The 22,852-nt window shown below is 34.3% G+C and overlaps 2 protein-coding genes across 2 annotated transcripts; one reads left to right on the top strand and one right to left on the bottom strand.

Annotated features, from left to right (window-relative positions):
* The first annotated feature begins 8,091 nt into the window (after positions 1-8,091).
* On the top strand, positions 8,092-10,455 carry LOC126694374 (cytochrome P450 71D9-like). The gene is made up of 2 exons (XM_050390610.1): positions 8,092-9,049; positions 9,724-10,455. Exons 1-2 carry the CDS (start codon positions 8,156-8,158, stop codon positions 10,345-10,347), a joined length of 1,518 nt encoding a protein of 505 aa, XP_050246567.1. The 5' UTR covers positions 8,092-8,155; the 3' UTR covers positions 10,348-10,455.
* Positions 10,456-12,781: 2,326 nt separating this feature from the next.
* Positions 12,782-19,458, bottom strand: LOC126694376 (ABC transporter C family member 3-like). Its single transcript, XM_050390611.1, has 10 exons — positions 16,929-19,458; positions 16,610-16,696; positions 15,847-16,497; positions 15,495-15,659; positions 14,592-14,886; positions 14,252-14,466; positions 13,836-14,141; positions 13,617-13,680; positions 13,294-13,533; positions 12,782-13,173 (listed from the first exon to the last, which is right to left on the bottom strand). Exons 1-10 carry the CDS (start codon positions 19,326-19,328, stop codon positions 13,064-13,066), a joined length of 4,533 nt encoding a protein of 1,510 aa, XP_050246568.1. The 5' UTR covers positions 19,329-19,458; the 3' UTR covers positions 12,782-13,063.
* Positions 19,459-22,852: the final 3,394 nt, after the last annotated feature.

Genomic DNA, 22,852 nt, shown 5'->3' on the forward strand with positions numbered 1-22,852 from the left:
TATGGATTTTGTGACTGGGTTGGCAAGATCTCTTAAGGGACATGAGGCCATTTGGGTAATTATGGACAAGATGACAAATACAACACATTTTATTCCGGTTAAGATGAATTACTCACTTGATCAGCTAGCACAAATATATATTGATGAGATTATGAGTCTTCATGGAGTTCTAGCATCAATTGTGCCTGATCGAGACCCAAGATTTACCTCAAAGTTTTGGAAAAGCCTACATAAAGCCTTGGGTACTAATCTTAGCTTTAGTACAACATTCCACCTACAAACAAATGGACTATTAGAAAGGTCTATTCGTACTTTGGAGGATATGTTAAGGGCTTGTGTATTGGATTTCAAAGGAAGTTGGGAAAATACTTGTCTTTAGTGGAATTTTCCTATAATAATAGTTACCACTCTAGTATTGAGATGGCTCCCTATGAGGCTTTGTATGGTAGAAAATGTAGGTCCTCATTGTGTTGGGAAGAGGTTGGTGTGAGACAATTTTTGGGACTAGAAATCATTCAAATGACATTTGAGAAGATTAATTTGATTCGTAAAAGATTGCAAATAGCACAAAGTCGACAGAAGAGTTATTATGACAACTCAAGAAGGAAAGTAGAATTTGAAGTTGGAGATATGGTATTCTTGAAAGTCGCTCCAATGAAGCGTGTGATGAGATTTGGGAAGAAGGGGAAGTTGAGTCCCAAATTTATTGGTCCATTTGAGATCCTAAAATGCATTGGTAAAGTTGTCTACGAATTGGCTTTACCATCTACACTTGCAGGAGTGCATGATGTGTTTCATGTTTCCATGCTAAGGAAGTATATCCAGAACCCTTCACATGTTTTGAACTATGAGACACTCAAGATTAAAGATGACTTATGAGGAAGTTCCAATCCAAATTCTTGATTGCAAGGATCAAGTGCTACGCATTAAGATCATATCTTTGGTTAAGGTCCCTTGGAAGAATCACACAGTGGAAGAGGCATCTTGGAGTGAGAAGATGAGATGAAATCAAATTATCCAGAGTTGTTCACTAACAAAGATATGTATAATTTCGAGGACGAAATTTTGTAAGGGGGGAAGGATGTAACACCCCATGATTTTATTACTAATTTAATTCTTATACATAAATTAAAAAGGAGGCCCACAATTAAATGAATTTAATTGATTTGGATCTAAGATATTAAAAATAAGATAAATATTATGAAATAAGAAGCCCAAGTAAGGTTGCGTAAGTAAATGTATGGGCTTTGATAAGCTTTTAAAAACCCAAGCCTTTTACCTCTTAAGATACAAGTATATATATAAAAGCTTTTCTTTTGTTTTAGCTGCAACACACGGTTGAACAACTTATTTTTTCCGCTTTGCGGCTAAATGTGAGACTGTTGTAGGTATGTTTTCCTTTAGCTCTAAATTTAGGGAGTTGAATATTCAATGGCTAGACTTGTCGCACGTTTGCAAGAAAGAGCTGTGCTTGAAATTACTTTAGTAGCTAATAGGATAATAGGCATCGCTTTATAAAACCTAACCTATCAATATATTAAAAGAAAAAGGACTTCTAGGCATATGTTTGACCTGTCAATCTCCACCTATCCTTATATTAATGGAGAAGATGACTTATAATTGTTATTATATTGGAGTAAGAATGATGCATATAGCCTTTTTGTTTTCCCCTATTTTCATCGTCAGATATAGTCTTGACCTTTCAGCCACTAGCAAGTTGAGATGCCTTCCTAAAACAAGAAATTTCCAACAAAGAAAATATCTAGATATTTCTTATACCCATCAAAATAATGCTTTCATTGAGTTTCTATATTGGCAAAGAAAACATCCATTAACTAGGAATGAAATTGGGCAGTAGAGAGGGAAAAGAAATTTGAGTAAAACTAGGCCCTACATATAGTTTGAATTATAAGGCAGCCTCAGTATTGAAATCAGAGTGGCACAGAGAATCTAACATCTCCGTAGGCTTTAATACTGATAGATTAAATTGCTTAAGTGTGAAAATAGATTTTAAGTAGGAAATTGTGTATTGATGGACCTATTTTTGGTGTTGCTAGGTTCTAATCCTACTGAGTTATTGTGATTCAAGGGAGGTTGGTTTTATATTTTTTGCAAATAAGAGGTAAGTGGTGTTTACTAATTTTGGGGGTTTTCCCAAAACAATGTTGATTATTAAACTATTATATATCAAAGAAATATGTTGATATTCTATATATAAATTGATATTTTATAAATGTTTGATGTGCACATTGTCTATTCATTTTATGAAAAACTTGTGGGATAACCTAAATTTATTTAAACTTGTATGTGTGAATATATCTTTATATTTTTGAGAATTATGAATGGATTATTTTTGTGAGCATATTGAATATGTTTTGAAAACCTATGGCAAGTCGTGATTAAAAGCTCAGTATTGTATTTAGTCATTACCAAGGGACAATCATGTTGCAGCTAGTCCTTAGTAAGGGACGGTCCTAGAAAAGGGGACATTGCACATTTGATAGCTCCTTAGCAAGGGAGTATAATATTGAGGATCCAAAAAAAAAAGCTCCTTAGCAAGAGAGTGCACCTTTAGGTTCTAAAGGAGCCACCCTTAAGAAAGGGGATGAAAAGGAGGTTCTAGTCCCAAAAAGGGGACAACACAACCCTGTCAACAGGGCGTAAATGTTGACCAAAAGAAAAGTCTAGGAAATTGTTTATATGGTGGTATTGATATATATATATATATATATATTATGATGGCTCACAATATAAAGATATTTTTTTTATATGAAATATTTGATGATAAAATATTGATGAGTTTCAAGTTATGAATTTGTTGTAAGAATTATTTATTTGAAAGGTTTGTTCCCACGCCCCAATGTTAGTGAATTCCACTTATTGAGTTATCTCACCCCCTCCCCCCTCTTTATTCCCCTTATAGATACATTAGAGGGATTATTGGAGTAGAGATTCTTGGAAGACGACAATTATGAATTATTTTGTAAATCTGAGGATTTTATTATTTTTTTTATGGTATTAAACATTGTACTGGAGAATTATTTTTGAGGATTCTTATCTTTGGTGGAATTAGAGCTCTGACAATTGTGATGAGATTTTTGGTTGTTGGTTCCATTTATTTAATATTTTATGGATTATTTAGATTTTTATTGCTTATAATTTTGGAGCGTTACCCAAAATCTGTAACTTATATAGTGATGAAAATCTCAAAAGTTGAAATTTGTCTTTTAAATCATAACTCATAAGGATCCTTGTGGACTGTAAGAGTGCTTTTAAACTCCACTAACTTTACTAAGTTGTCCTATGGACCTTGAAGGAGTTTGGTTACTTTGGTACTATTATACATGCATTGATCACCCCCCCCCTCCCCCCCCCCCCCCCCCCCAAAAAAAAAATTCCATTTAAAATGTTAAAGATGAGAGAAAAAGTAATGAACTCGTCAAAAATTTTTAGTAACACCAAGAATTTTGAATTAGCAAGTTAGTATAGTATAATTGTTTGTGTGAAGGAGTGAGAGAGAAATAAGAATGAACCCAAGTGTCATCAGTTTGGCCATCTGCTCGAGCACCAAAGCTCATGACATCAAAATCAAGTAAGGCAGACCTTCTCCTCCCCTTGTGATGTAAAACGTGTCTACTCTTTTGTGCCTCAAATTCAATGCCTTTCACAATTGACACTGCTTCTCTGCTGAAAACACCATTGAAATAATAGATAGACAGCACTAAGAGCAATTTGGCATGGAAGAAAGGCCCGCTCATGTTGCTGTTTTAATCTATGTATGTATCTGCAATAATATGTCAGTTCTGAGTGAGAGTAGTTTTGTTTGTTTAAGATTAATGGCCTGTTTGAAAGTTTAAAAAAGGAGGGGGAGTAGAGTAGAGGAAGGGAGAGTAATTCAATTACCTTATTTGGAAGTTTTTAAGGAAGGAGGGGGAGGAGTTTGGAGGGGTTTGGAGGGGTTTCAACCACCTCTAACCCCCCATTTTTAATTCCCCCAAATTTGAGAGATTTGGAGGGAGAGTAGAGTAGATAAATTATTGACTAGATAAATTTCCTAATTTACCTTTTTTAATCTAATAATAGACCAATGTTGCAAGTCCATTTTCAAATAGGGGTAAATTTGTAATTTTAATCATTTCCTCTCCTCTCTATCCTAATTTTTAAAACATCCAAACAAAGGAAAGGGCTAATTACTCCCTTCCCCTTTACTAATTTTAAAAATATTCAAACAAGGTGGAGGGGAATCATTCCCCTCTATTCTCCTCCCCACTACTCTCCTCCCCTCTACTCCCCTCTACTCTCCTCCCTCTCTAAACTTCCAAACAGGCCATAAGAGTAGCGTGACATTAAGCAAGATCAAGAGTTAAAGAGTTGTGACTTCGCCGGTAAGCTCTTGCAGTTGCCGAGAAGTTATGGGAAAGAAAAACATACGTGTAGGGTTTACGACTTTTTGAAAGCCATGGAATGTGGAGATAGTTGTCTCAATTCTCAACCGCTATCTCATTCTCACCAAAAAAAAAAAAAAAAAAAAAAAAAAACTGCTATCTTCAATTATCTATACTATTATTTAGTTTTTTATATATTGATATTTAGTTTTGTTTTTGGATAAATGTGGGGGTGTTTTTTTTTTTTTTTTTTTTTTTTTTTTTTTTTTTTTTAAATAATAATAAAGGATTAGAAACGTAGGTTTTGATAACTATATATGTTTTACTTTTTTTATTTATCGATATTAGTTTTGTTTTTTTGGGGGGGGGGGGGGGAACAGCAATGTTGATTGTTTAACTTATTTTTTTTTATTAAAAAAAAAAAACATTAAACGTATAAATACTTAGAAGAAATGGGTTAGTGGGAGAGTATTCTTATTTTATAAGCAACGTTTTAGTGCAAGTTAAACATATATTTTTATTGGACTATCCTTTAGTTTTGTCTCTATGTTTAGTATAGGGGTATTTTGGAACAAAAAAAATTGGTCCACATAAAAGAAACCTCTTAAATAGCAGTATAGATATATATCACTGCCCTTAAAGAAAAAGTAAAATCCAACTTTGCTACCACGATTAGCTCCAATGGTCCGGCCTCCAGACGATGACAGGCAACTAGCAGATCCTGTATCTCTCTCTCTGTAAAGCGTTTCTTCTCTACAGTGTTTGTTTGATAAGTGTTGTGTGTGCGTGTGGTTTTTTTGATAACATGTGTGTGAATGCTTTTTAGTGAGACTTTGGGATACAGTTTCGTCTTTTTAGCGGGATTCAGCTTGCATTATAATATTTCATTGTATTTTATCTTCAAATTTTATAATAATGATCTGCTATTCTGTCTATTTGAGAACCATGGCTGAAGGAATTAAATTATTATTATAATTTTTTGGCTGAATTTAAATTATTGTCATGGTGAAATGTGTAATTATTATATTGAAATAAAAGACAATTTTACTTAAATTATTTGATATTTTACTTGACACCATTCAGTTTACTAGTTAATTAAATAGAACATGCTTTTTGGCTTTTGCAATCATGAGACTCGTCAAAATGAATCTTCATAATAAAACGGAAAACTAATCGATGAGTAATTATTTAACAATGTATAAAAATGCTTAAAAATTCAATCATAAATTATTTTATTACCTTAAAAGAATATATGACACAACTTTGTTAAGTGAATGTTAATCAATTAAGCCCCTCAAGTATGGTTAGAAGATTGTTATAATGCTAATGGAGAGATGCTACGTCTACAACATTTTTACAATATTTTTACAACAAATCATGGGTGGTTAGTTGTTATTGGTTCAAATTTAAAACTAACACTAAGATTACTTTTTTGCCCCAACAAAAACAACCAGTAACAACTTGCCACTTAGGATTTGTTGTAAAAATGTTGTAGAAATGTTGTAGACATAGCATTTCTCTAATGCTATATTCATAACATTTTCATAATAATTTAATAATAACAAATCTTATATGGTAAGTTGTTACTGATTTTAATTTGAGCCCAATCCTAATATCAATTTTTTACCCACCAATAATATTTTATCACATTCTCCTTAGCAATGCCAGCATAAATGCTCACTTTTGTTTTGCAATTGCAACAATTTTACTCTCTTTAGTGACTTGACTCATAGTTGTAGCAAATATCATTCATTTGTCTCTCTCTCTCCCCCTCTCTTTCCAATTTTCTCTTCTCTATTATCATTTTAGACTTTTTTTTTTCACTTTATTATTCTTATCTCAACATTCTCAGTTCTCACTTTATCTCTTGTCAGTATTTTTTCTTCTTCTTTATCTCTTAATTAGTAGAAAGAAATTGTAGTACTACAAGTATTTGTGTGTGTGTGTGTGTGTGTTTTTTTTTGTGGTGATGATATATTCAAGTTATTTATTTAATAGATTTTGTATCATTTCTAAAGCCACATTTTTTGTTTTTAAATAAGCCTGTGATTCCAAAAGAAATTTCTTTACCTGTTTCCAATAATATTAACTTTTCTCTAGCTAGTTTGGTTACTCAATTTATTATATGGGTTGTAAATTGTAATGTTGGATAGCATTGAGCAAGTTACCGTGCTTTTAATTTATTTTAAATAAATATTCTATGGTTGAATGTAATACCCTACTACCCTAGTCTAATACTATTTGTTTTTCAAAGATAATTTTATAGTTACAACAAGAATGGGGATCTGAATCTTGAATATTTTTTGTTGAAAATACTGAAAGGTGCCAACCAGTTGAGTTATAAAACTCTTGGTCCTAAATATATATTTTTACTCCATTTTGCAACGAATACACTTTACATGTTGAAATTTATCTGAGCTAAAAAAGATAATAATAATGATGATGAAAACTTTTGTGCAAAAGTTATAATAGTTCCTTTGAGATGTCCCAATTTAATTAATAGTGTGATTATTCCTTTTGAGGAATAGCACAAATATTGTTAGTGTTTTTCCTTAGATCGTTACATATGATATCAGAACCGACCCAATAATCCCTTGTAGGCTAAGAGACACTACTCCACAAAGTGGATCTTAACAAGGATGTTATGAATTTAAATGGGGGAGATTAAGGCAATTTAAGTAGGGGAGATTGCGATGCCTCAATTTGATTGATAGTGTGTATTTTTTGAGTGTGTGATGAGTCTCACATTAAATATTTATTGGGTAGATCTTAATCCTTTTAAGGTATAGTGCAAATATAGCTATCATTTTTTCTCAAGTCGTACTTGTTACACCCTTTACATTATTGAGTTGCAAATTTTACCTAGATTTTGAAGCATTTTCACCACATGAGTCAATCTAATCACCCTTAATTCTCCTGATGAGTGATCGATTTTCTCACTCAAAGTGTCAAATTAGCACCGGAATATGAAAGGGAAGTTGATCAAGTGGGGCCAACAAGTCATTAAAACAATTTTGGAAAGCAGATGCAATGCTTCAGATATTTTAAATAATGAATGGTAGAAATTATGCTTGAGATATCTTATCAACTAGGTGATGGTGATTGGTGAAGTCTCTTGTTTTTTAATAAGATATTTGGGGTATAAGTGCAGTTTATCCTAAAGAATAAAGTTTAGTTACAAAAATTAATTATAGTCTAAAATTACAATCTTATTAAATTTTTTTTTTTTTATTAAAGATGAATTTTGACAAATCTATCGTTACATTTATATTTTTCATACAACCTTACTAAATATTTCTAAAAAAATTAAAGATCTATAGTCATCTCATCAATAAATTGTTTAAATTTGAAGTTTTTGTTGTTTAAAATTATGCATAAAATATAATCTTAAAGATCATATAGTAAATAATATTTTATTGGTATAAAATTTGACAAGTGTATTAAAAGCGTAAAAAACATGCAATCAAACGGTTAGATTTTCAAAATATGTTGCAATGTTAATTTTTTTTAAGGAAATTATAACCTTAGGCTACAACTAATTTTGTAACTAAATGTCCTACATCAAAAACCAATTAACATCGAGTCTCTCTTATACCAAAAACTAATTAACATCTCAACATATTATAAGTTAAATTCTATTATATCTCAAAAAAGGTTTTTAATTTTCTCATAAAAAATAAATATATAACAATTTAAAGCTGTACAGAACATGTTGAGAACTGTCAATGAACCCATAACATTCTCATATTTGCTTCCATTCTCTTGAACTCATGGAGTTTCAAATTCCCTTTCTTTTTGTCCTTTTTACTTTCTTCCTCTTCCTGTTAATGGCAACTAAAATAGTAAGGAAATCAAAAACCAAGTCAAAGTTGCCCCCAGGACCATGGAGATTACCACTCTTAGGAAACTTGCACCAACTTGTTGGCTCACTACCTCATCACTCTTTAGGAAAACTTGCTAAAAAATATGGACCCTTGATGCACCTACAACTTGGTGAAGTTTCCAACATCATAGTATCTTCACCAGAAATGGCCAAAGAGGTTATGAAAACACATGACATAATCTTTGCTAGTAGGCCTTATCTTCTTGCTGCCAAGATCTTGTCTTATGATACTAAAGGCATTGCCTTCTCTCCATATGGAAGTTATTGGAGAGAGATTAGAAAAATGTGCATGGTGGAGTTGCTAAGTGTAAAACGTGTTGAATCATTCCGATCAATTAGAGAAGTGGAGGTGTCAAATCTTATCAAAATGATATCTGCAAATGAAGGTTCACCAATCAATCTTAGTGAGAAGTTCTTTCAATTGGCATATGCTATAACATCAAGGGCTGCCCTTGGTAAAACAGCCAAAGACCATGAAGCATTCATATCAATTGTCAATGAAGGTACAAAACTGGCATCAGGGTTTTGTGTTGCTGACATGTTCCCTTCAATTGAAGTGCTTCAAGTTATTAGCAGTTTGAGGCATAAACTTGAGAAGCTACATCAAGGGATTGATCAGATACTACAAAAAGTTTTGAATGAGCACAAAGACAACAATTTGGAAGCTAAAAAAGGTGATGGCAAAGCAGATAAAGATATTGTTGATGTCCTCTTAAGGCTCCAAAGGCATGGTGATCTTGAACATCCCTTAACTGACAACAGCATCAAGGCAGTCCTCTTGGTTAGTATTTTAATTTCTGATTAACTATGCAGACTGCCAAAGTGTGTCCATATCCTATAATGACATTAGCTCTATATTTTAAACCCACTAATAGTTTGGTAGTCTTATGGAAATTTTATCTGAGCTACTGAGCAAAATTTTGGTCTTTGTAGTGTAGAAGGAGATCCTATATTTTTAATCTGGCATCATAAGAAAGACTAGAGCTTGAAGAATGAGTATAATATCCATAGGCTGTCTCTGAAAAATTGATAGTACACATGCAATCAGGAAGAGGTTGTGTTACTGGAATTATATATTAAAAGTTATTTTGACCCCTGCATTGTGGCTTGAGGTAAGGCGATTATTAGACGCCTTGAAGTTATATTCACAATAAGTTAGTTCCTTTTTCCTTCTTTGTAAAATATAAATCTTAAAAAATATCAGTCTATGAACTTTCCTTTATGACAATATTGAGATAGAGCAGGTTTCTATTATAGCTATATGAGGTCCATCCAGGTTATAGTCTTATAGATAAAGGTACTTTCTTTTTTTGGTTGGTAATAGACAGATATGCACAAGTTGTACAAGGTGAAACCAACATGATATTTTGTCATCACTTTCAAACAGAATTTCCATTAGATGCCCTTGAAAATCATTGAAAACAATAAACATAAATACCATTAATCTTCTTTCAGGACATATTCAGTGCTGGGAGTGAGACATCATCAACTACTCTAGAGTGGGCAATGTCAGAAATGGTGAAGAACCCACAGGTGATGGAAAAGGCACAAGCTGAGGTGAGACAGGTCTTTTATGGAAAAGCATATGTGGATGAAACATATCTTCATGAATTGAAATTCTTAAGATCAGTTATCAAAGAAACTCTGAGGCTGCATCCTCCTATTCCTTTGTTACTTCCAAGAGAATGCAGAGAGAGTTGTGATATTAATGGATACAAGATACCTGTCAAGACCAAGGTCATTGTTAATGCATGGGCTATTGGAAGAGATCCAAGGTATTGGACTGAAGCTGAGAAATTTTATCCAGAAAGATTCCTCAACAGTTCAATTGATTACAAGGGGACAGATTTTGAATACATACCTTTTGGTGCTGGAAGGAGGATGTGCCCTGGAATTACATTTGCTATGGCTAATATTGAGCTTCCACTTGCACAATTCCTATATCATTTTGATTGGAAACTTCCCAATGGGTTGAAGCAAGAAGATCTAGACATGACTGAGGAATTTGGATTGTCTTTAAGAAGAAAAAATAATCTACACTTAATTCCTATGCCTTATCATCCTTTGTCTGTAAAATAAAATCAGCATTTCTTATTATCCTTTGACTGTAAAATAAAACCAGAAATGGTATATTATTGTATGCTCCCTTTGTATTGCTATAAAAGTAACCAACTAGACTTCTGAGATTATGTGATGTAGGAAGAGCAAAGAATTTTTTTTTATTTTTATAATTTGGAGTCCATTATAATTTTATTGTTTATTTGTATTTTAGGTATTAGTAGTTAATTAGTTTTATTAGTATTTTTATTTAATTTCCTAAAATCATTGGTATTTTGTAATTCAATTACTAATATTTCACAAGTCAATTTGAATTAGGGTTTCCCTTGTCAATTAGGATTAGGGTTTCTATATAAGCCAAGTATTGTTCTTTTATTGAGGGGGGATTATTTGATGAACAAAATTTCTATTAAAATCATCACAAATCTAGTGCCAACTCTAGCCAACCCTAGATGTCGACTCCTAGATTATTTTATTTGAGAAAAGTCTAGGGACACAACTTTCATGCCACAACTTTTGATCGATTGTGAGTAATGGAGAAAAGTTGTGAGTCCATATGAAACTAATTATCAACCACTCACTGTCTATTACTTCATCAAGCTATGGCAAATGGGGTGATCCTATAGGAACTATTTTTATTTTTCTTGGTACTAGCTCCAAGCAAGCCTAAGTGTTGATTACTAGATTTTTTATCTTTATTTTTCTTGTTCTTTAATTTCTGTGTTGCATCATTTTGGTCTGTCCTACATCATTATGACCTTGTGCTCTTGAGGCAAGACAAAACCAAAACTGATGCAAAACCAATATTTTCAAAGAATTTGATGAACAGGGAAATAAAATAAACCTAGAAATCAACGGCTAGACTTGCTTAGAATTAGCACCAAATAAGAAAAAAGAAAATATAACCACATAATTAAGTTAATTAACACCTAAGGTTGGCTGGAGTCAACATTAGACTACTGGAAAAATTCCAACTAAAATTTTATTAAGCAAGAAAATTTCAGTTAGTTCAACTAGTAAAATTTTTTGTTATCGAATAAGAGACATGAGTTTCAAATTCTGCCTACATCAAAAACTAATTGGTGTTTTGGGTTGATAAATTGAAATTCAATCCTATCTATCAAAAAAAGAAAAAAATTTGTAAAGAATGTTAAACTATTGGTTCTTTAAATAAAGTTCCAAACTTACTATCCTAGTAAGAGAACTCTACTAACCTAGTAAGAAACAGAAAGACTTAATTCCTAGACCAAGTTGAAAACAGAAAAGAAAAAAGTTTAATCAATTACAAAAAGTAAATAAAATAAATCATAGGTATTAATTGATAGGGCTTAGGCCAAAGTGGTAACAGTCATCCACTGTTAACCAAAAAAAAAAAAAAAAACAGTCATCCGCAAGGTCAATGGTTGGGCAATCTTGTGTTTATGTCCATAAGTATGCATAATTGGAGGCCTTTATCTTGTATCAGCACAAGCACCTCTGGTACTTCTTAGGGAATGTGGGTGTGTAGAAATGATATCCTGATATTGGAGGGAACCTGAGAACTTTGCTCTAGAGAGGTTCTTTGATAGCCATATATGGCCTACAAGAGGGCCAATTATTCATATACCTGGCCCTGCCTTATACTCAGTTTAGTTATATAATCTTAGTAAGCTTCTACTTGCATTGTTGTCGTACAACTTCGATTGGTAACTATCCAATGAAGTGAAGAGACGGACATGACTGAACCTTCAGCATGACAAAAGAAAATGAAATCCGAACATTATCCCCATTGCTTATCAACCTTTAACAATTGAATGTGTTTTCAGAGATACGAACAGGACTTACTGAATCATTGTCTATTTCCAATGTCTGTCCAAAGCTTTTGCCAAGGTTTTAATTTTAGTACTCCCCTGATTCTCTCCCACATTAGGAAAGTTGGTTAGGGAGCAAGATTTTTTTTTCCTTTTTTTATTTATTTTTTATTTTTTATTTTTTATTTTTATTTTTTGTGGAAGACAAGCTTCCATTTTGAGAACAAGGGGTTGAGAAATTTCTTTTGAGTATCCTTTAGTGATTTTATTGGCTCTTGTGTTGATGTCTGGCTGTAGAAACAACTTCTACACTGGATTCTAGTTTTTCCATGTACTCACAGAGTAAACATTACCCTGAGCACCTGGGGTCGAATGTTCAGTTCACTCATGTGGGGCATTTTCCATTCAGGAAGTGGTACTGGTATATGAATATTTGACTTGCTATCAGCATATATGTTGTCTGGTAACATTGGAATCTAAAATCTACTCTGATTATGTTCCTTTCAACACCAGTTCAAAGGTGCAAGCTAATGATATCCGTATAATAATTTCGTCCCAAATAACTTGACACCAACAGCATAGCCTTAAGCAAAAGACACACTTAAGGGAAACATGTTTGAAAGAACAAAATGCCATCAATCAAGTCCAGATCACATATAGCCTCGTTTCAAGCATAAATATTCCAACTTAGTCTATCAATTTCTATTATCTGCTATTATAAAAAATGTACTGTGTACACCATTTGTTCATACAATATGCCCAAAACACACAGCAACCACTAACTAGTTCACCCAAAAATCCCTCTAATATTGTTCAACGCAATTCATACAAGATCTAAGAGGCTTGATTCTCCACCAAAAAAAAAAAAAAAAAAATGTAGCCTAATTTTCATCATTGTCCAAAAGCCTGCCAGAGTTGAATAATGCCTAAATAAGCTCATCACTTAACTATTCAAAACTGGAATTCGACCTCAGAGTGTACTCTGCTACAAGTTGAGAAAAAGACGATGATTTGTTTTCTAGCAATCTTAATGGAGAATCATATTCCTCTATAAGCCCTGCACCAAGATAGAGAGAATCTGCTTAGCCATAGCATTACAATGAAACATTCTAACCATGAAAGAACTACAGGAGCAGAAGCTATAGGTAGTAAGACAAAATCATATGGTCATACTAACCATTGTTTAGTAGCAGAACCATGTTACTATCAAGAACGGAAGTTATCCGATGTGCAATGGTAATGACCGTACAGTTGGAAAAATGTTTCCCTAGGGTTTCCTGGATTAGAGTATCTGTAGCAGTATCAACAGATGCAGTAGCTTCATCCAGCACCAACACCTTACTTTTCTTGAGCAGCACACGGCCAAGGCAGACCAGCTGCCTCTGACCCACACTCCAATTCTCTCCATTCTCACTGACTGCAGCATCCATAAACATATAAACAACAAATTTCCACAATATGGTTTTGAAATATTCTACATAAGAAGCTGAAAAGACAAACCTGTGGAATCTAGTTTTCTGTCTTTCTTCCTAACTTCATCTCCAAGTTGACACTTATCCAAAGCCTAAAACAATTAGAGGTGACAAATTAAAACCAAAGAAATAAATAATCAGGTTCCGCACATTGACTACAATTCTTAAGAGCAGTGCATGTCCAATTTAGGAGGAAAATCTAGCAAAGAAAAAATTCCTTCAATCACCAAAGAAGAAATCAACCCACCTCCCAAATTTGTTCATCCATATACTCTTCTAGTGGATCCAGGTTGCTTCTTAGAGTCCCTTCAAACATTGTTGGGTCCTGAGGGATGATGCTTAGTCTAGATCGCAATTCATGGAGTCCGATCAAGGAAATGTTTATGCCATCTATCATTATCTGACCAACAGCAGGTTCAACAATTCGGAAGAGTGCTTGTATGAGAGTTGATTTTCCACTGCCTGTTCTCCCAACTATACCAGTTTTCATTCCTCCAGGCAAAGTGCATGTGAGGCCTCGCAAAACAAGTGGCATATGTGGGGCATACCTCACCTACATTGCACCCATTACCCAAAATTACAGACATTGCGTAAAAATCATACCCATGAATGACCTTACATATAATCTCTTGGTTTTTGCGTAATAAACAACTAAGAATTGACCTGCAAATCACGAATATCAATTTCTCCTTGTGATGGCCAGAATTGATCTGGTCGGTTTTCTTCTATCACAAGAGGTGGCTCACTTGGTATACAAGTGTATTGAAGTATTCTCTCTACTGATATAATTTTGTTCTCCATTTGGCAAATGTTCCATATTACCCAGGCCTGTAACATGTTTAGATTAAGTCCATATGCCACAGCTAAGCCCGCAATGCCTTCAGGAAAAATGTGGACCAAAAAAATAAAAAACACGAAAATTAGAAAGGTATAAGTTCTTTTACCAAATGCCAATTTAAATCACTGTTGTGTGTTAATGAGACACCAGATGTGAATTACCTACCTGGATCAATGACTCCTTCTGGAATAGAGATTAAGAAAACCAAGGAGAAGGCAAATGTGATAGAGGATAACATATCCAATCGGAAGCACAACCACTCCATCGCACCCGCAATATTGAATTTTGGCCGAGAATTTGCATCTGTCAGTTTCATATTTGTGTCCTTAAATCTTGATTCTTCATCAAAGCTCCTGATAGTTGTTGAGCCTGAAATTGTTTCAGCAAAATGTTGTATCAATGGAGCTTTGCACACTCCAACTAGTCTCGCCAGTTCTCGTGCTGAAGGTATGTAATATTGCTGCAAAATCATAAGTTTGTGTGAACCCCTTGTAATATTACAGTAGGAGTTAGGCTTGATGGATTCTTCTCATAAGTAGATCTTTCCATAGTTCTAACCCAGAAATTTCTGAAAATTGAAGGGCAAAGGGCAGCAAAAAATACACTACATTTGTCTAGCTACTTGGCAAACATCTAACTTAAGAAAACATATTTTCAACAAGAATTACAGTAGGAGTTAGGCTTGATGGATTCTTCTCATAAGTAGATCTTTCCATAGTTCTAACCCAGAAATTTCTGAAAATTGAAGGGCAAAGGGCAGCGAAAAACACACTATATTTGTCTAGCTACTTGGCAAACATCTAACTTAAGAAATCATATTTTCAACAAGAATTAATTTATCTAGCAAATCGGTGTATTTTTATATCCAAATGACAGCAAAATTCGGCAAATAGGTTTTACATTTAACCTATGCAATTTTGTAGCATGTACAAAGTATATATTCTAAAGATTGCACTAATATAAACACAAGATCATGTCATTTAAATCGTCTAATATGTGATGTGATTGAGGCATTTTTCAGCATAATATGGCAGACATAATTTTGATAAAGTCAGATTGTATACTAACCTGATACCAGATACAGGCTGCAATCACTGGGATAAAAATGAAGAAAACCTGCCATGCAACCTGAGACATTACTGCAATAATTCCAAGCAGTTGGATCATTGAGAATGCAACTCCTGCAACTTGATATTGAATGTTCAAATCTACTGCACTTTGGTCCGTAGAGACCTGCAAGGAAACATACATATAAATAAATTTTTTTACACCTATTATGTTTATCTGAAAGAATGTTTGTGTGTATTTGAGAGAGAGAGAGAGAGAGAGAGAGAGAGAGAGGAATTTCTTAAACTGAAGAATAAAGCTATAGAAAATTGGCAAACTATGCATGGAGTACCATACACATCTTTCCACTTACTCTGTTTAGGATCCTCCCACTTGGAGTGGCATCAAAAAATGACATGGGGGCATGGAAAATGCAAAAGTGCAATTTACTGAAAAGTTGAGTGGCAGTCTCATACCCGGCCACCGCAAGAAGTGAGGCTCTCAAGAGGATGCAAAAAGAACTTCCAATGGCCAAAGCAACATAGACAATAATTAGAGTAGAGCTACCAACAGGAGGTTTTATGTCTTGTGAGATAGGGCTTGCCCAGGCCATCCAATAATTGCTTCCAATTTCAAGAAGCTGAAAGAGAACATGTGCCAGCAATATAAAGGGCACAAGAATTCCTCCGTATGCCATAGTGATATACTTCCAGTAGACTAAAAACCCAACTTTACCTTTCTCTCTCTCTTCTTCTTGGATTATCTGTCCTTTTGTCCCAACCATGTCATCTGTTTTCTCAATTTGAACATCTGTGTTTTCTTGTTTTTGCTCAATCCCATTAGTACTAGACATATTTCCAACATCCTTGCTCATACTCGTACTCTCAGAAACTGATCCTGCCTCCACAGAATCAAGTGCCAACAAAGCCTTCTTATGCGCCCCCACAAGTTCCATAAAATCAGTTCCTGAATTAAGAATATCATTGTACTTTCCAGCTTGAGTAACCCTCCCATCTTTCATGACCTAACAATGATTAATAAGTTGAACTCAGTGATATAAAAGAGCAGAAAAATCCATCCATAAGTGGAGTCAAGAAAAGAAAAGTTCAGAAAGAAACTAACTGTGAATGGCTCACCAAGATAAGATCAGCAGCAGGTAAGAACTCTACTTGATGTGTGACATAAATCACTGTTTTTGAATTCAAAAGCCCCAGCAAACATGCCTGCGATTTACAAGAAAACATAAATATCAAAGAAGGCTACATAGCAGCTACAGAAAACAGAACAAACAAAGTGCAATGGTATTGTGAGAATTTCCAAGCACCTCAGCTCACAGACATGACACAATCACTCATCTTCAAATGTGTATATCGAAAACTTTATGTACATAACAAACTGGAAAGAAAACAAATTTTACAGTGAATATTATAGCATCATAGTGCAGAAATAAATTACCTTAAATAGGTGGGATCCTGTATGAGCATCCACAGCACTAAACGGATCATCAAACAGATAGATGTCAGCATCTTGGTACAGAGCACGCGCAATTTGGACTCTTTGCTTCTGCCCACCACTCAAATTGATTCCTCTCTCACCTATGACTGTCTGATCCCCAAATGAGAGAATTTCCAGATCCTTCTTCAAGGAACATGCTTCAAGGACCCTCTCATACTTTTCTCTTTCCATCTCCTTACCAAACAATATGTTCTCTTCAATCTTTCCACTTTGTATCCAAGGTGACTGAGCAACATATGCCTTTGTCCCACACAACTTAACAGTCCCAGATATCTTGGGTACTTCTCCCAGGATACAGGAAAGCAAACTTGACTTGCCTGAGCCGACAGTCCCACAAACGGCAACCCTCATGCCTTGTTGCACTTTCAAATTTATATCTTTTAATGTTGGATTTGAGGAAGATAAGTCCCAAGAGAAATTCCCATCAATAAGCTCTATTGCTGTATCAGAACTACCTCTTGGAAGCCTCTCTATCACATCAGACTGCAAGTCATCAAGACGAAGGTACGATGCAATTCGATCAAGGGACACTTTAGTTTGAACTATCATTGAGATTGTGTCAGGAAGATTATAGATGGGCTCCTGGAGAATTCTAATTGTTGCGAGTGCAGATAAGATCTTCCCCGACTCAAGTGGGATTCCCATCAACATACAAGCACCAAATGTGACCACAGACACAAATGTGGGGGCACCCCAAAAGAGAAATGAGGTCATTGCATTAGTGTAAAGGTACTTCTTCAACCACCCTGCCTCAGTCTTCCTGAGCTCCACGATTTTAGATAGAAACTTCATCTCCCATCCTTGAAGCTTGAGAATCCTCATGTTCCTTAAAATCTCAAACGTCATCTTCATCCTTTTGTCTTTTGATTTCATTATCTTGTCTTGAAAATTCTCTAGTAATGTCCCCAAAGGAACATTAGCCAACATAACAAGTATGGTTGCCACAAAAGCCGCAATTGAAGCAAGCCCAAGATTTTTATACAAAATTAACAATGCAATAATAATTTGAACAACAACCATCCAAAGGTCATGCATATACCAACTGAAGTCGCCGACCCTCTCAGCATCAACAGTCATGAAATTGATTATCTCCCCACTAGTGTGACCCTGCTTTGACTGGCTTGAAAGGGTCAGACCTTTATTATAGACCATTGCGATCAATACTGATCGGACCCTGATTCCAACCCGCTGCACCCTAAAGAACCAGTGCCTCTGAGAGAGGCATTCAACAAGTTTTGCAGAAAAAAACACTGAAACCAGAACATAGCCCTCATTCTCAAACTCCCGTCGCCCATTGAGGTATTGAACAAAAGTATCAATAAGATATGGTCCAACATAGGAAGACAATGTGTTCATCATCACGAAAAGGGCTGTCAAAAGAAAATCCTTCCATGCCAAGGAGATTAATGACTTCACTAGCTTCAGTGTGGTCACTCCATTAATAGTACCACACTCTGCCTCAAGCTTATTTCTAAAACTTGCAAAGCCCACAACTACACTATCACTGGGATCAAGTTGAGGAACATCCTCAAGGTCTAAAGTCTTCTTGTTGCCAACAGAAATTAAAGGACCCATCCAAGAGAAAGTAAGAATGCTGAAAAATCCAGCATTCGAATAAGGTGTTACATTTTCACCCCCCTTAGACTTATTTGGCTCTGCTTTATTGCATGCACTAGAATCACCATTCAAAAGAGGCTCTTCAAGAAAGGCATTTCCACCCTCATTTTTCCCAAAAATTCCCACACAACATAGGAACAGACCAGTGACAACAGAGAAAACATCGGAAACTATATACTGAACTGGTAAATTGACATGTTTCCCATAAAGAACAACATCTATAACGAGGCCATAACAAGAAATAATGAGATAAAAACCCCACCAAACTCTCAACAAAATTGGGTACTTTTGTTCACCAGAATTAAACAACTGGATACGCAAATAAACACAGGCTGCACCCCAAGCAAGTGTCCTAATCGCAAAATCGAAAAGGGTCACTAACCCTTCATCAGACCAACCATTTCTACACCAATAAAAGTAACTCAACAAGCACAACACTAAACTAAACACAGAAATACCCAAACAACAAATTTGAGCTAGTTTATAGCACAAACACAAGGTGTTATTAAACCTTTGCTTTGAAGCTTGCCTTTTACCCACCATAAATTTCTTGCACACCCATGAGACAAACAAAACGAATAACAAGACCAAGTGTAATGAGCCAGAAAACCCATGTAAGAAAACGGGTTTAATGAGAGAAAAAGTACCTGAGTACAACAGTGATGAGTAGTAATTTGAGAATAAACTTGGCAAACCGTTCTCTGTGGATTCAAGAAGCTCCATATTTAAATTTTGTCCAAGCTTCTGTGGGGTTTTAGACGATATGGGTGTGAGTGTGCGCAATTAGATTCTATGTCAGAGTGAAAGATCTTCTTGTGAGTTCAATGATATATATACAGGATTGGAAATTGTTGTTCCAAAATGTGTGAGAGAGAGAGAGAGAGAGAGAGTCAAGAATTTTTTTTCTACGTAACAATAAATATTAAAAAATTTACTTAATTGTCATATTTCAAAACAATGTTAAAAACTAGCCTCTCGAGTGTTTAAAAGGAAGAAATTAAGCTGAAAATCGGGTTTTAAAGACTTATTTCCATAAATTGAATAAAAACGCCGCTATAGGTATATAAAACGTCACTATAGGGCTTAAAAACGCCACTATAGGACTCCTTAAACCTGTACTTGTAAAAATTTTGCAGGAAAACGCCGCTATAGGGATTTAAAACGTCACTGTAAGACTTAAAAACGCCACTATAGGTTAAATTTTTTTTTGCATAAAACTCGAGTTTTAAAGACTCGAGATCTATATGGCATTTTCACTTTTTTCAGACTCAAGTTCTAATATGGATCTCGAGTTTCTAAAAGTCGAGATGCTACTTTCCTTTATTGTTTCAAACGTTGCCTAACTAACTATATACAATTTTTTTGCAATGCTATTTTGCACATTACCTCGAGAGTGAAAGGTCGCTTTCCTTAGGCCGTAGGATTAAGATTACGTGGTGGGAAAGACTCAAAGTTCGCAGATTCCAGACGAATAAGCAGGCAATGAGACAAGTTGAGAGAGTCGAAGTCGAGACTTGAGACAAAAGAAAAGGTTGGGTGGCTTTCCATGATTGGAACTGTATGGCTGTATGTGTGTGTTATTTACTATTTTATAACTCTTGCTCTGGATTTTTCCTTTTCTACCATCTCTGCCAAAATCATGCTTATTTTGTCTGAAGTTACAACGAATGTTTTTATCTAATAATAAGAACCAAAGATGGCAAACTCATAAATATAAATTGTCAGAAAGTTTTTGCTTATTTCAAATAAAGCAAAGGTAAAAACCCAGCTTAAAATCACTTTCTAAACTCAGTCTAAATGAAATTGTAACGTGAGGGGCATAGTGTGAGTCTATTCTAAGCTAGGGGTTTGTCGATTATGGCATTAGCTTATATTGTTTTTTTTTGCTAATTGTGTTTTACTTAGGTATAAGGTTTTAAAAAGTTGTACATAAGCAAATTAAATGAAAATAGCCTATAACTAAGCATCTCTAAGGGTGTGTTTGTTTGGACGTGAAACATGGTGGATGGAAATTCATTTAACACTCCTATTTTTTTTTTTTTTTAATTTGAGAAACACACACACATATATAAGGGAAGAGGGATGAGATAAGGGAATACACTCACACGCCAACACCAAAACTGCATGCAACAGTTAGTGTCGCGGAGTAAGTGATAAACTCCTTCTCAATATCATACCTTACCGATGTGGGATGACTTGACAACACTGAGTATCTTTTTTTATTTGAGAAACACACACACATATATAGGGGAAGGGGATAAGATAAGGGAATACACTCACACGTCAACACCAAAACTGCATGCAACAGTTAGTGTAAGTGAGAATATTGATGTCATATCAAGTTGACATTTCTATTGTATAACAAAGATACAATGGTGCATTTGCATTAAGTAGGCACTTATATTTGTGCCAGGAAGAAAATGTGAATCATTAGGCATTCCAATTATACAATTGTGGTATAATGATGCCAGGTTAAAAAAAATAAAATTGAGTCTCTTATTCAATGGCAGTTCTAGAAATTTTTTTAGGGTGGTCATTAAAAACACTTAATTTAAAAAAAAAAAAAAAATATATATATATATATATTAATAATAAAACTTGAATATATTAACTTCACAAAATAAAAACATATTCAAATACATAAAATTTTAAAATTTTCTTTCACAAGTTTTCATATTTTAAAATTGTTGTGTGATATGATAGTTTCACTATTAACGCTCTGTTTGTTTTAGCAATGATGTTTCTAGAAAATGAGTTATTTTCCAAGAAGCATTTTCTATAAAACGATCTCATTTTCTAATGTTTGGTAGCAACTTTAAATAAGTTGAAAAACAACCTTCTAACTTCCCTAATTTAGCTTGCTGTGAGATAGAGTTGTTTTCCAAAAAAAAAAATAATGGAAAACAATATTTAAAAATAAGTCATACTTTTTATGTTGATCAAAGATAATTTTCCTTTGACTCATCTTTTTTTATGTTACTAAACAATGGAAAACACGGAAAACTATCTTTACACAAGGTTTTCCATCGAAACAAACAGAGCGTAATATTATCAACTACATCTTTTTCAATATACAAAACCAAGTAATTATTAAGTTATTGATCTTCTATTCAATTACTAATGCCTAAATAAGTACTAAGATAAACAAAATACATTATCTTTTTGAAAAAATATATCACATAAATCCAACAAATTCGGCTAAAGACTAAAACAAATACTAACAAACTAGCTATTTGAAAAGTGTGCATTTTTTATGTTAAAAAATAGCAATTTTAAAATATGCTAGCTGAAACACAATTTAAAAAATCACAATTAAACGATTGATTTGAGATTTTAGGCTAATATGTTTGTTTGAACCATTTTTGAGAAGTGTTATGTTCACAGCATTTTTGAAACAGTTTCACAACTAAACCTAGGTTGTAAGTTTTTACTGGTTCTAATTTGAACTTACCATTGAAATTATTTTCTATTCATCAGTAACAACCTATTATTTAGGATTGATACGAAAATATTGTGAAAATGTTGTGAAAATAACATTCCTTGCAATTTTTTTTTAACATTCAACGGACAAAAATGAAAGTTCAATTAATGTATAAAACACCCTTGAACGTTTAGACCCCCAATTACAAAATAACCAATTCAAGCTATATGACAAACAACTAGTGTGCGGAAAATGAACACAAGCTATAAAAAGAATTGATAAACAATCTAAGCCAATTAAAATCACATCCACAGCATAAAATAAAAGGCAAAGATTAAGGGAAGGAAGATGCAAACACAAGGACAACACATGATGTGTTGTCGAAGAGGAAACCGAAGCCCTCGGCGTAAAACCTCTCCGCCGCCCTCCAAGCGGTAAGTAATCCACTAGAAAATGTAGTTGGGATACATGAACAGCAATAGACCCTCCAAGCCTAATCTACCCAGTGTACCTAAGCCCTCCAAGCTTCTTACTCCAACGAGGTTACGCCGAACCTATTTCTTTTCTAGCTTCTCGGATTCCGCTACTTGACCATAGCATCAACCAATGTAGATTGGTTCCTTCCTAACTGCTTCCCAGAACACCAAATAGCCCTCTCACAATAATGGATATGGTGAGAAAAGGTTTTGGTAAAAAGCCTCTCAAGGATTTAACAATGGAGAGGAAGAGAGTTGAGGAATTTGAAGAGTCTCTTATGTGAAGATTGTGGATGAATCAATCTTGTTTTACTCTAGGGTTTCTCTCTCAAAATTCTCTTTGGAAGCTC

The sequence above is a fragment of the Quercus robur genome, chromosome 8 (assembly GCF_932294415.1).
Source record: "Quercus robur chromosome 8, dhQueRobu3.1, whole genome shotgun sequence".
Lineage (NCBI taxonomy): Eukaryota > Viridiplantae > Streptophyta > Magnoliopsida > Fagales > Fagaceae > Quercus > Quercus robur.